The sequence below is a fragment of the Carassius gibelio genome, chromosome A4, assembly GCF_023724105.1.
Source record: "Carassius gibelio isolate Cgi1373 ecotype wild population from Czech Republic chromosome A4, carGib1.2-hapl.c, whole genome shotgun sequence".
NCBI classification, from domain to species: domain Eukaryota; kingdom Metazoa; phylum Chordata; class Actinopteri; order Cypriniformes; family Cyprinidae; genus Carassius; species Carassius gibelio.
Window position 1 is genome coordinate 35,540,619 of NC_068374.1, and position 15,131 is coordinate 35,555,749.

At 38.5% G+C, this 15,131-nt stretch overlaps 1 protein-coding gene across 11 annotated transcripts in view; it reads left to right on the forward strand.

The window, feature by feature from the left end:
- The first annotated feature begins 304 nt into the window (after positions 1–304).
- Positions 305–15,131, forward strand: part of LOC127979593 (epidermal growth factor receptor kinase substrate 8) — a 21,848-nt gene continuing 7,021 nt past the window's right edge. For 2 of the 11 annotated variants that reach the window (XM_052585204.1, XM_052585156.1), the window contains exons 1-17: positions 305–471; positions 7,416–7,485; positions 7,773–7,834; positions 8,706–8,773; positions 8,899–9,060; positions 9,129–9,278; positions 9,348–9,430; positions 9,507–9,637; positions 9,725–9,798; positions 11,214–11,340; positions 11,424–11,512; positions 11,600–11,674; positions 11,756–11,904; positions 13,734–13,887; positions 13,971–14,104; positions 14,859–14,967; positions 15,041–15,131. The exon at positions 15,041–15,131 is cut by the window's right edge and continues 50 nt beyond it. In XM_052585204.1, coding sequence (XP_052441164.1) covers positions 426–471; positions 7,416–7,485; positions 7,773–7,834; positions 8,706–8,773; positions 8,899–9,060; positions 9,129–9,278; positions 9,348–9,430; positions 9,507–9,637; positions 9,725–9,798; positions 11,214–11,340; positions 11,424–11,512; positions 11,600–11,674; positions 11,756–11,904; positions 13,734–13,887; positions 13,971–14,104; positions 14,859–14,967; positions 15,041–15,131 — 1,774 coding nt within the window. In that variant the 5' untranslated portion in view covers positions 305–425. Of the gene's footprint in view, positions 472–6,443; positions 6,559–7,415; positions 7,486–7,772; positions 7,835–8,705; positions 8,774–8,898; positions 9,061–9,128; positions 9,279–9,347; positions 9,431–9,506; positions 9,638–9,724; positions 9,799–11,213; positions 11,341–11,423; positions 11,513–11,599; positions 11,675–11,755; positions 11,905–13,733; positions 13,888–13,970; positions 14,105–14,858; positions 14,968–15,040 lie in introns of those variants that run through there. The other 9 variants (XM_052585167.1, XM_052585181.1, XM_052585177.1 and 6 more) reach the window with 8 other exon arrangements.

Here is a 15,131-nt window from a genome sequence, read left to right on the forward strand (position 1 = left end):
CGTCTATTTGACGTCGCATTTACATCTGCAAGACGTGTTTGCTCATGTGCAATACATCTATAGTTTGTTTCCTATCAGATGTCAAATAGACGTTTAGGAAATGTCTTTATGATTTAGAATGCACGTAAAACTGAAGTCTTAAAGACGTCTGTCAGATGTTTCCCAGATCTTTAACAGACGTAGACTACCATGCTATCTGGGATGGATAGATAGATAGATAGATAGATAGATAGATAGATAGATAGATAGATAGATAGAGCTGTTGTTAATTTGAATGGCACCTTCACCTGCGCGCGTGGAGGCGCTGTCGGGTCGCGCGCGCGTGCGTGTCCGTGAGGCGGAGCGCGAGTCAAACTCACACAAGCAGCCGTTCATAAAGCGAGAAACTCACCGACAGTCGCCGTCAGCTGCCGAGCCGTGTGTGTATGGGCTTCTATCATGCGGTGACAGCGGGGAGAAACACAGAAACAGGTGAGTGTGTGTTTACACACACACACACACACACACACACACTCTTGTGTGTGTTGTAGGTCGCGCACAGGTTGTGTTTGTAAATGCACTTTCTCTTTAAACACGCAACAGAAGCTCGCTTATTATTCGGTGTGTTGATCACGGTCACGTTCCGTTCACTGGTTTAATGCTCGGCCGCGCGCGGTAAATACTGTCCCGGTTGCCATGGCAGAGCCGGTCACGCGCAGGTACCAGCACGCGCCTGTGGCAGATTTTCAATTCATGCGTTGATCTGTTTTTATACAGTCTATGGTTGATATATGTGCGTTATTATCACTGTTGAGATCAGATTTCATTAATGCATCACTTCAGTCATTTTTAGACCACTAATCAGATCAAACAGGTTACTCGTTTTATGTCGTGTCACTCCATTTTACATTAACCTTTTTCTAACTTGTTTTAAACTTGCCATTAAACGTACCATATTGATATAAATGGAAATAAAATATCCCAACGTCATAAAATGCATTAAACATTGCCTCACTCCAGGGTTTCCCAAACTGGACTTAATATAGGAACAGCATTGGGTTCGTGAATTGTAAATAAATCATAATAAATGTAGATTATATAACACCAAACATATTTCATTTGTTTCCCTGCATGACCATTAACTGACACCAGAGAACTGTAAACATGCAAATGAGTTGTTCAGTTATTGAAATAATTTTAATAAGGGCTTTGGCTGACATAAAAGTTTGGGAATCCATGCATTGCATGAACATGCATCACTAAACATGCATGCCATTACACAAATCTTTTCTTTTTTCCGAAGCTCACTGGATGTGATGAAAACAATACATCATCAGTGTTTAGTAGCATGCATAATTATTTGTTTCATAAATAGCCCCACTGCTTATAAAGGAACATCTAAACAAGAATTCAGGAGAATCAATCAGTTCTGATTGTGTGAATTATATCGTGATTATAAAATGTAATATACTGCTGTCCATGATTTAGCCCGTCCTGAACCTTGAATGTGTTTCTGAGTGTCTCTAATAATCCGAGGTGGGCAAGTAAAGGGTTAAGGGCTGTTAATAGGGACACACTGTGAGAGAGAGGTTCAGTAATTGATTTTAATGAACGCTGCACGTCCCAGTGCTACGGTTAAATATGGAGCCTTGTAATGTTTCCATTAATTTGATTGAGCCGTGGAGTTATCTTCAGCTACAGAGACGTCTTACAGTCCTGGAGTATTTTAAGAGTTCACTGCAGGTTTCACTGGATCATGAGCTTTTGGGGAGGAGCTTTAAATAATGATTTGTAATGTCTTTTTTTTTACAGGAGTTTCTTCTGCTCATCAAAGCTGTGTGTTTTTGATCTAAATAGAATTATGATGTAAAATAATGGTTTTCTATTTTCAGCATCATTCCTCCAGTCTTCAGTGACGCATTTTTATTCTTTCTTTCTTTTGTTGAAAGAAATTAAATATTTTGTTCAGCAAGGATGTGTAAAATTGTTAAGAAGTGATCGCAAATATGTATATATTTTGTTGAATTTTTGTTATATATTTTGAACTTTTAACTTGTTTAACAAAAAAAATCAGCATATTATCATGATTTCTGAAAGATCATGTGACACTTTATACTGGAGTCATGATGACGTAAATTCAGCTTTGCATCACAGAAATAAATTATATTCTAAAGCATATTCAAATAGAAGCCATTATTTTATATTCTAATAACATTACTGTTTTTTTCTATATTTTTAATCAAATAAATACAGCTTTGATGAGCAGAAGATTTGTAGCAATAGCCAAAAATAAATGTTTTTTCAAAATTATAATTTTTTCTTCAATGCCAAAAATCATTAGGATATTAAGTAAAGATCATGTTCCATGAGGATATTTTGTATCAAAACCTAATTTTTTAATATGCATTGCTAAAAACTTAATTTGGACAACTTTAAAGATGATTCTAGAGATGTTTTTGCTCCCTCAGATTCCAGATTCTCAAATATTGTCCATATGCCAATGGAACGCTTATTTCCAAAAACTGACCCGTATGACTGGTTTAGTGCTCCAGGGTCACACACACACACACACACACACACACACGGTAGTTCTGGGAATCATGAAAAGGTGTCTCGAGAGGATAATCGGGCCGTATATTATATTCTGTGAGGACACGAGGTTAAAGCAGCATCTGCGTCTGGGATCCTGTGAGATCCTGGGGGAGTATCTCTGGATGTTCTCCGCTTCTGTGTGTGTTTGCTGTGATGACGTGAGCCGTGTTCAGTAACCGTATGGTTCTTGAGCAGCCCGTGGTGAACTGATTGTGCTGTTCTGAGAGTCTGTAACGGAGACCGTGGACTCGGCGTCACTCACATTGTTCAGGATTCTCTGAACTCATCTCAGTCTCTGGAGGATCTCGGCGGTTCTTATGGAGAATTGTGCAGGTCTCTGGAGAGTCTTTGTCAATTCAAATTCTCCTAACAATGTCTAACTCAATTCCTTTACACCTTTTCTTCATAAGGGGGTTTTACCAGCCGTTTTAGTTCCAACAACCTGACAGTGATTCATTCCAGAACCATTTTTCTGAGTCTAAATAACTTTCTATTTTTCTTTTGGTTCATGGAAAGATTGGATGTGAAGGGTTAACTGTGATTAGCTCCAGGAGGTTGTGATGTGTTTCTGATCACACAAACATGCCTCCACCGAGTGTGTTTCCTCCAGCCTTATCTACAGAGTCCTCACTGTGTCCTTTATTGTGCTCTCTCTATTCATAGCAGTCTCTTCTGTGGAGACCTCAGCACAATGACTTCTGCTTCTCTCTTATACTTCCTGCAGGAGAGAGACGACCAGAGCCTCACAAACACACACACACACACACACACACACACACACACTGAACCATATCAGACACACACACACACACACACACACACACACACACACACACACACACACACACACACACTGAACCATATCAGACACACACACACACACACACACACACACTGAACCATATCAGACACACACACACACACACTGAACCATATCAGACACACACACACACACACACACACACACTGAATCATATCAAACACACACACTCTCTTTCTCTCTCTCACACACACACACACACACACACACACACACATACACACTCTCTTTCTCTCTCTCTCACACACACACACACACACGCACTCTCTCTCTCTCTCTCTCTCTCTCACACACACACACACACACACTCTCTCTCTCTCACTGTCACACACACACACTCACTCTCTCTCTCTCTCTCTCTCTCTCACACACATACACACACACACACACTCTCTCTCTCTCTCTCTCACACACACACACACACACTCACTCTCTCTCTCTCACACACACACACACTCACTCTCTCTCTCTCTCTCTCTCACACACACACACACACATACACACTCTCTCTCTCACACACATACACACACACACACACTCTCTCTCTCTCTCTCTCTCTCTCTCTCTCTCTCTCTCTCTCTCACACACACACACACTGTGAGGGTCATATATATGTGTGTGTGTAATCACTTGCTGACCGCTCTAGTAATCTCATCATATTTGGCTTTGTCTCTTCCTGCGGGTCGTGGAGCTCCAGAATGTTCTAATCATCTGTGTTTAACTAACAGACAGCACGCTGCTCGTTCTCTGCTCGTTCTCTGCTCGTTCTCTGCTGTAGAAACAGGTGTGTGTCTCCTTCGGCCTCTGCTTGATCTCTTCATTAAAACAGTCTTAAGAGGACAGGAGCACGTGAGCCAGCTCTGTTTGCTCTGGAGGGCGTGAAACCGGTCACGAAACACCACAGAAACATCACTGCATTTCCAGGAAAACTTTCTGCCACTCCTGTCTCTACCCAGAATCCTCTCTGTTACGGAGGAAACCCCCCCCCAGCAGTGATTCTCTGCTTTAGCTGGTGTGGATTGTTATATCAGAGCATCTTCATTAAAGTCTTTTCCTTCATCGTTGGACAGAAGAGTTCATTGTACCTTCTTCAAGAGTTAGTTTGTGCCGATGTTGAATCTCGTTACTGTCTTCGAACGAGTCATTGATTCATTAACTCAACAAATGCTGTTTCGTTCAGGAACAAATCAAGTCATTTGAATCATTCATTCATCTGATTTGTTCAAATACACTGATGCATTGAGAAATGAATCAAGTGAGTGAGTCATTTGAATCGTTCATGCATTCGATTCCTTCAAAAATGCTTTATGAGTGAGTCATTGAATCATTCTTTTAATCGATTGCTTTATTATGAGTGAGTCTTTGGTTCATCAATTTACCCGATTCACTCAAGCACACTGTTTACTCAGAAATCTGAAGTCATCATTGATTTGTCCATGGACTAAACAAATGACTGTCTTTATGAGTCATTTGATTCATTCATGCAATCGATTCCTTCAAAAATGCCTTACAAGTGAGTCATTGAAGAACTCATTCAATTTATTCATGCAAAAACACTGAAGCAAAACAATTTACTGTCCTTATGATGGAGTCGTTTATTCATTGATTCAACCGATTCCTTCAAAAACGCTTTATGAGAGTCACTGAATGATTCAGTTGATTCGTTCAGAAGCACTAAAATGAAACCGTTCACTGTTTCTACGAGTGAGTCATTTGAATCATTCTCATGAAACACTGAATATGATGTTTCTTTCCTGTTTTTTTAATGTAGAGTAACGTGTTCTGGACAGGTTTGAGCGATTCTCTCGTGATTATGTCTCAATTTGACCCACATACATATGTTTTAATGGGTTTTTGGTAACCTTTGACCTCATATTGCTGAAGGAGAGGGTTAATTTGCTTATTTTTTTATATGCCGCCCGTGCTGAATTTACAGTGCTCATAAAGATCTTAATATAGCTGTGTTTAATAGGATCAGGACGGGTCTGTGAGGTCAGCGAGCGCCGAGGATTCTGGGTAAATACAGGCCTTCAGATGCAAACAAAAGTGATAATGAGATTAAAGAGGAATAATGTGCCCCGTATGGATTCACAGATGACACAAAAAAACACAACCACAGTGGACATATTGTGCTTCATTATGGCTATAATAATAATATTAATAATAATAAAAATATATTTAAAAATCATATAATATAAATAAAAGTTATATATAATCTTATAAATTAAATCATAAATAAAAACTAAATAAAATCGGATTAAAAAAAATAAATTAAAAATTAAATTAATTTTTATTTTAAAAAATCATATTTAAAATATATAAATAAGATGGAATTAATAATATTAAAAAATCATTTATATAAGTAAAAAAAAATCATATTTAAAATATATAAATAAGATGGAATTAATAATATAAAAAATTCATTCATATAAATAAGTAAAAAAAATTATATAATATTAAAAACATTTATATAATTAAAACATAAAAATAAAATAAATAATAAATCGAAATTAAATTACAATTAAATAAAAAATTCATACATTTTAATAAAATTATATTTTTAATACATTTAAAAATCATATTTAAAATATGTAAATAAGATAAATAATATAAAAATAAAATATAAATAAATAAATATAAATATAAATAAATTATATAAATAAACCTTTTGTTGTTAAGATATATATATATATATATATATATATATATATATATAAAAAGATATATAAAACCCATTGTATGAAGGTAAAACAGCCCGTTTGTGATCTAAAACAGACTGATTTAGAACATTATTACAATTGGACCTGAACGGACGGAGGTTGATGTATTTTATGAAGCAGCAGAAGGAAACGGATCAGTCGAGATTCACATCGAATGGTTCATCAGACTCCATTAGACTGACAGACTCATGTAAAGATCTTCAACAGAACAGAACTGAGGAAGTTATCCAGAATCTGCGTGGCGTCCCAGCGTCCTCTGCGCCGGAGTGGATAATCACAGACCTGTGTGAGTTTGTAAAGCTCCTCACAAATCCTCTTAAAGGTTCTGCGGCGAGAAGAAGTGGCACATTGTCGCGGCTCTCATGCGTCACGCTGTCTGTACGCCGAGGCTGAGCAGGTACGACTGAAGACCGTGTTCCTTCTGTTTGCTGTGATTCATCTTCACAGGTGATCAACGTGTGTTTGTTTTGGAAGAGTCGCTGAGATTGATGTGTCTGTTTCAGACGTAAGGTTGATGCATGAGGAGAAACATGTTTGAATGCTACATCTGCTGCGTTTGATCCTCAGTCAAACAGAAGCGATTCATGTTTGATGTTGTGATGTTACAGTGTGAATGTGAATCAAACTGAGTCATTCATGAACAGATGATTCATCTGATGTCACACTGCTTTTGATGTGTGATAGTTTCAACAATTACGATTTTTTTTAACAAAGAGTGTGTTTGTGTGTGTGTGTGTGTGTGTGTGTGTGTGTGTGTGGGTATCAGCACATGTGCTGCTGGTTAAGGATCAGTTTCAGGTGTTCGTCTGTCAGAATAAACTCTCTGTTTACATTCGGCTCAATGATGGCCGACGGTCTCTTAGAGTTAAACTCTGTGTCAGTCGGACTCGTTACTTAATCGGGCAGATTAACCTGCTAACGACCCACGCCGGGCTAATTATAGATGTACGGTATCCGACCGTCAGATCATTCTTCACACCGAACGAGCCGTTAACAGAAACACGAGTTCAGATCAGATCACTGGTGGAGTGATACATTACTTTTAAACTTCCAGGAGAATTCTTTCAAACGTAACATTGTTACTTTCTGCAACTGTTACAGTCGTTACACTACTGGTTACATTACTCTTCCCTCACGCCCTACAGAAGTTGTTATTATGTATCTTTCCCATAAAACTCTTCTGAAATGTTACTAGCAATGTATTTCCACCTCATCATTTGATCAAAATCTACATTGGATCACAGATACACAAAAGTGTATTTATTGTAGTTATAATTTCTTTTTGTAATCTGCTTTTATTGTAGGATCTGTGAACGCGATGCACGGTCCAGACATGAACGGAAACGGAGTCACAGCGCAGTCCTCACAGATGAAGTAAGACATCCATCACTTCAACATAGCCATCTCAGTTTGTAATTAATGTGCCAATTAACTAATTCAACAGCAATTTGGGATGAGAAATTAACCCCAAAAGATTATATACAGTCATGGTTATGTTATATTTATATATAGTGCTTTAGATGAAATATTTTTTCTCTCTCTCTCTCTCTCTCTCTCTCTCTGTGTCTCTCTCTCTCTCTCTCTCTCTCTCTCTCTCTCTCTGTGTCTCTCTCTCTGTCTCTCTCTCTCTCTGTGTCTCTCTCTCTACCTCTCTCTCTCAGCGGTCACGGCTCATTGTCTCCAGATGTTTCTGCCAAAAAGTCGGGTGGAAAAGCTCTGTACGGTACGTGTGTCCCCTTGCTGTCTGTTTAGGGAACGGCAGCACCCCTGAACACTATGAAACACTGTGTCATGAAAATGGTTTCACGTCATGCTGTCAGATTTGAGTCACTGCTGCTGTCTGAACGTGTGTGTGTGTGTGTGTGTGTGTGGGGTTAAGCAGAGGTTAAAGGTCACAGGTCACAACGAAGAAACCTACACTGTCGGTCAATAGTCTGGGATCAGTAAGATTTTTTAAAATGTTTTTTAGAGATGTCTCTTCTGCTCATGAAGGCTACATTTATTTAATCAGAAATACAGAAAAAACTGTAGTATTGTAAAAAAAATATTACCATTTTAAAATAAAAAAATATATATTTTATTATACTTTAAAATATAATTTATTTCTGTGATGCAAAGCTAAATATTTTCAGCATCATTACTCCAGACATGATCGTTGCAAACAATTGTTCTGCTTGTTTTATTATTATTTTTTATTTATTTATTTACTTTCATTTATGTCATTTACTTAATTTACAATATACACTACCATTTAAACATTTGGGGTCAGTAATTTATTGGATTTTTAAAGAAATTATTACGTTTATTCAGCAAAGATGTTAAAAAGATGATAATAAGTGACAGTAAAGACTTATATAGTTACAAAAGGCTTCTATTTCGAATAAATGCTCTTCTTTTAAACTTTTCATTCATCAAAGTCAGGTTCCAAAAACATATTAAACAGCAAAAATTGGTTTCCACACTGAATCTGTTCCCAACTGAGGCTGTGTTGAGCTCCAGAATCCCAGAAGAAGCAAATAAATCTGCAGATCCCGTCTGGACGCGCTTGTGTGCCGCTGACGGCGATTATATAACCAGATCTGCTCTTTCCTCAGAGCAAAGGAAGAACTACATCAGGAACAGCATCAACAGCCTGACGGACACGTCACAGTACCATGTGGAGGTGAGACACGTCCAGAAGAATAGACTGAGAAATCTCCAGCCAACTATTTCTTCTGTGAAATATGTATCAATATTCAGAACGCAGAAATATTGAAATAAACGTGGCTTGACTTTGGTCTCCTGCAGCATCTGACCACGTTTGTGATGGACCGCAAGGAGGCGATGCTGACCATCGAGGACGGCATTAGGAAGCTGCGTCTGCTGGACGCTAAAGGGAAGGTGTGGACGCAGGACATGATCCTGCAGGTGGACGGGAAAGCCGTCAGCCTCATCGACAACGACAGCAAGGTACGAACCCACCGATCCGCCGCCGGACCCCGTGATGCGTGTGTGGCCTGATGGTGCGTGTGTTTCAGAACGAGCTGGAGAACTTTCCTCTGGCCTCCATCCAGCACTGTCAGGCCGTGATGAACGCCTGCAGCTACGACTCCATCCTGGCGCTTGTGTGTAAGGAGTCCGGTCAGGGCAAACCAGACCTGCACCTGTTCCAGTGCGACGACATCAAGGTGGGACATCACCGCAGCGTCCGTCACATTCTCGCACATAGTGCTGACCGTGTGCTTTGACTTCCTCAGGCCAGTTTGATCCACGTGGACATCGAGAGCGCCGTCAGCGACAGCAAGAGCGGGAAGCTCAAGAAGCGTCCGGAGGTGCTGAAGTAAGTCCAGCGCTCGTCTCTTTTAAAGATGCCTGTTGCCACGGTTACGCAGCATCCGTTTCCCTGTGTGCATCAGAATGATCCTGAAGAGTGACGGGACCATCCCTCCGCCCCCAGGAGGCCCCGCCCCCGAGCCTCCAGGAGCTGTCAATCAAGTTCACGCCAAGAGCCGGGTGGCCAGTTGGTCTGCGTGGACCAATCAGGAGCGTGAGTGGAAGCATGCCTGTCCCTAACACTCGACTTCCTGTTCCAGAGTCTTATTATGTGTGTGTGTGTGTGTGTGTGTGTCCTCAGATGACCCACAGAGACATTACACAGAGCTGGACAGCTCTCCTGAGATGAGCGCAGAGCAAGTGGACAGAGACGTGGTGAGTGTTTACACACTGCTCCCGTTCCTAAAAAAATATTACATTTGATTTATAAAATAAATTTAAAGGTTATAGAAAATCATTTTTTACGGGTTTTTTTTTTTAGATGATGTTTCGACTTAGGCAATACTTGCCGTATTTTCCGGACTATAAGTCGCACCTGAGTATAAGTCGCATCAGTCCAAAAATACGTCATGATGAGGAAAAAATATATATATAAGTCGCATTTATTTAGAAACAAGAGAAAACATTACCGTCTCCAGCCGCCAGAGGGCGCTCTATGCTGCTCAGTTCTCCTGTAGTCTACACTGAAGACACAGAGCGCCCTCTCGCGGCTGTAGATGGTAATGTTTTCTCGGTTCATGTCTCTTAGTCCATTTCTCTCGGTTCGCGTCAAATTAATTTTGATAAATAAGTCGCACCTGACTATAAGTCGCAGGACCAGCCAAACTATGAAAAAAAGTGCGACTTATAGTCCGGAAAATACGGTAGGTATTATATAAAGCACTATAGAAATATAGTCTATTTATAATTGTATATAGAAATATTATTTTACTTTACGTCATGACTGGGTTATTATAGTTAACTAAAACAAAATTTTTGTCGCTCACTCATTTTGAACAAAGCAGTTGAATGAATGATTCAGTGACTCCATTACTTTTGCCGTTTGAATGAATCGTTTGAATAAATGACTCACTCAGCTGACTCAGCAAGACTCGCCGCCACCTTCGGGGGGTTTAGGATTGATAAAGTACTGTTTAGTTAAAAAAGTTACAATTATAAATAATTTCTTATTTAAATGTCGTTTTAAAAATAATCTCATTGCATTAATTATGCAATTGTAAATGCATTGATATGTTAATGCCACTTCTGTGTCACCTCTGCACTGTTAAGGTATTTCGTTGAAAAGTATTTAATTTGATTGAGAAGTTCTAATTGAACTTATTTTGGATGTTAGGATTGGATATAAAAGGTTTTGCATGCATCCGTAAGTATTGAGAAAAAAAAAGGCACTATATAGGTAAAAATGCCTCCTGGAAACCATTTTTAAGGACAAAAACATTGTCCTTTAAATAAAAAGTTAATTTCAGTCACTGCTGTGGACTGACCACCACATAGAATATGAATAAAATGAACGTCTTCACGACTCAGCTGTTCACAAAAGGCCTAAAACACTAAAAGATTTAATTTGATTTTTTATTTTGCACACCCCTAATGTAGGGAATTGTACAGTATGCAAAACCAAAAATGTTTTTTAGCAGTCATGTGCATGATTTCATAAAAAAATAGTCTGAATTACCGAAACAAAAAAAAACAAAACAAAAAAAAATTATATATATAGTAATATTTTGCAGTCGATAAATAGGTTGTGTGAGAGTCACATGTAGATGGTAAAATACTGATGTGTGTTACAGCAAATCCTCAATCACATTCTGGGCGACATCGAACACTTCGTCACCAAACTGCAGAAAGCCGCCGAGGCCTTTACTGAGCTCTCCAAACGCAAGAAAACCAAGAAGAGCAAAAAGATAGGACCCGGAGGTGAGTGTCTCCTCACATCGCACATCCACGTCATCCTCATCGTCAGTGTGTCATGAGTGTGTTTGCTGTGTGTCTTCAATCAGAGGGGGTTTTGACGCTTAGAGCTAAACCTCCGTCTCAGGATGAGTTTATCGACTGTTTCCAGAAGTTCAAACACGCCTTCAACCTGCTGGTGAGTGACGGCATCCAGGTCCCTCTCCCAAAAACAGGAAAATCTCATTTGGATTATCTGTGATGTGATTATTGTTTGTCGTTCCAGGGGAAGTTGAAGAACCACATTCAGAACCCCAGCGCTGTGGATCTGGTCCACTTCCTGTTCAATCCTCTCAGACTGGTGTGTCTTCTGATCGTGTGTGTGTGTGTGTAACGGTTGTTCTGTCAGACTGACATTTGTGTGTGTGTGTGTGTGTCTCAGGTAATCCAGACGTCTGGAGGGGTGGATCTAGCTAAAAGCGTGATCGTTCCTCTCCTCACCAGAGAAGCCATTGACTTCCTGCACGTGGCAGGTTCGGTGGAAGAGAGACACCTGTGGGTCACGCTGGGAGACGGATGGACCAAATGCAGGTACTGGAAGGTCTCTCAATAGAACAAAACTGACCGATATTTAAACATTTTCATTGCACAAAATCAAACATCATTTAAATCCCTTAACAAAAGAAAACCAACCGATATTTAATTATCCTAACTGCACAAAGACAACCAATATTTTAATCTCTTTTAAAAGAACAAAACCAACCTAGATTTAAATGTCTTATTAGTAAAAAACTGATGAATCTTAAAATTTAACAAAGCAACAAAACCAACCGATATTTAAGTCTAAACATCCGATATTAAAACATTTTAGCAGAACAAAAGTGATATTTCAATATTTTATTAGAACATAACCAACTAGTAATCTCTAAAGATAAAAAAACTGACAGATTTTTAGATCTTTTAAATGTAATAAAATCAAACAACATTTAAATCTCTTAATTGAACCAAACCGACTGATGTTTAAATTTTTACAGCACATGCACGACCGATATTTAAATCTCTTAACCAAACAAAAACTGCTAATATTTAACTTGAACAAAACAACCGATATTTAAGTATTTTAACAAAACAAAAATTGCCTATATTTAATTCTCCTAACTGAATAAAAACGTATAATTTCTTAACAGAACAAAACCAACCAACATTTACATGTCTTATTAAAACAAAGCTGAATTACATTTAAATCTGTTAACAGAACAAAACCGACTGATATTTAAATAAGTTGGTTTTGTTTGCTTAAAACATTTAAATATCAGTCAGTTTTATAGACTGTATGCCTTTTATAGACAGTTTTGTCTTTATAGAACAAATATGACCGATATTTTAATCTCGTAAAAGAACAAAACTTACCAACCAAAATTTAAATGTCTTATTAGTTCAAAACTGACTGATATTTAAATCTCTAAATAAAACAAAATCAAATAACATTTAAATGTTAACAAAACAAAACTGACAAATATTTACATCTGTTAACTGAACAAAAGTGTTCAATATTTAAACATTTTAACAGAACAAAACCAACTTATGTTTTAATCTCTTAACAGAACAAAAACAAAACTCACCGATATTTAAATCTTTTAATAGAACAAAATTAAACAACATTTAAATCTATTATATTCAAATCTCTTAACAGAACAAAAATTACTAATATTTAAATGTCTTATTATAACAAAACTGACCGATATTTAAATCTCTTAACAAAACAAACTGATATTAAAACATTTTAGCAGACAAAACTAACTGGTATTTAAATATTTTAACAGAACAAAACTCACATATTTAAATCTTTTAATCAAACAAAATCTAAATCTGTTATATTCAAATCTCTTAACCGAACAAAAATGACTAATATTTAAATATCTTATAACAAAAATGACCGATATTTAAATCTCTAAATAGAACTAGCCAACCAATATTTATATCTCTTAACAAAAGAAAACAAACTGGTTTTAAAACATTTTAGCAGACAAAACTAATTGGTATTTAAATATTTTAATCGAACAAAATCAAACAACATTTAACTCTGTTATATTCAAATCTCTCAACCGAACAAAAATTACTAATATTTAAATGTCTTATTATAACAAAGCCAACCGATATTCAAACATTTTAACAGAACAAAAATAACTGGTATTTAAATTTTAATCAAACAATCCGTTTAATCCGTTATATTCAAATCTCTTAACAGAACAATTTAAGTAAATTAAGTGTCTTATTAGAGCTAAACTCACCGATATTTGTTAAATAGAACAAAGGCAACCGATATTTAAACATTTTAGCAAAACAAAACGAACTGGTATTTAAATATTTTAACAGACCAAAAAAGCATGTGTATTGTGATATGTTTGTCTTGTGTGTAGGTTGGAGTGGCCGAAGGATCACCCGTTTCCTCCGCACACGCTGTGTTTCCGGGACGGCTGGGAGCCGCCGGTGCTTGCGTCTCGTGATCAGGATGTGGCTCAGCCGGCAGAGAGGCGTGGCACGGCGCAGAACGAGCTTCAGAGACCTGCAGACGTGAGAAGCACTTCCAACTTTAACACGTACAGTGTGACGCTGTAAGTATATGGTGAAGTGAAAGCATTTTTCTCTCCCGACAGCAGCCGCTGGTCCAGGACTTCCCCGGTGCAGACGGGTACGACTACAGTCACACTTCTTACAAGCGCTTGCATCTGCTGGAGCCAGACACGGCCGTGTCTGCTTTTAAACACGCGGTCAGCCGTCATGTAGATAGGTAAAGCCCTCCTGGGTACGAGCGACCGCACCGCACGCCCTGGAGAACCGGCTCACCGCGCTACGCTTCTGGGTCTGTTCTGGGTTCATTCTGCTTCTCGAACTCCTCTCAGCTCTTACCTGAACTCTCGTTCTATTAAAGCGTCTTCAAACGAAGTAAAGACTCTCTTCCAGTCTCGTTCTTGAGCTCTGAGACGCTCTGAGACGCTCCTCCACGGCGGCAGCAGTCGGTCAATAACAACATTCATCATTTAGAGAGAGCGAGCTTGTGGTTAAATGAATCGCACTGCAAAAATATTATGTTCCATCTCAGTATTTTTACCTTGTTTTGCAGTAAAAATATGCCAACATTGTTAAACCAAGATACTTTACTTGAGAAGCTAAATTAATTGAGGAATAAAGTTTAAAAAGTTCCTGTGGCTCAGTGGTAGAGCATTGCGTTAGAAAATAGGAACAAAACAAGTATTTGCTCCAAACCTGAGAAAATTGTGCAATAAGGTGGAAAAGAGCAAAAAAACGCTTGCCAAAGGAATGAAAGCCTATTAACAAAGAATGCATGATTTTAAGCTTACTTTGCAGTGGGATTAAATACAGCCGTTTTAATTGGGAAGTTTTTGTCCTATTTTTGCATCTTTTCACATTTTGATTGTTTCAGAAAAGTCATTTTGCTTCTCAAGTGAATGAGTCTGTTTGTACTGAAAAACAAGGCAAACGTGTCTCATTTGTGGAGGTTTTTTTTGACTCTTCATCTTCAGGAACCTGGAGGCTCACAGCCGGACGCAGAGGAACTTTGCCAAATCCAGATACGACTTTGTGGCCAGAAACAACACTGAGCTGTCTGTGATGAAAGACGAGGTGGTGGAGGTACGTGACGAGAGGAGGAGGATGATGTGGGTGATGATGTGTCACGTGACGTGTCGATCTGATTGGCCGTCAGGTGCTGGACGACAGGAAGCAGTGGTGGAAGGTGCGTAATGTGTCGGGCGCTTCGGGATACGTGCCAAACAACATCCTGGAGATCAGCAGGG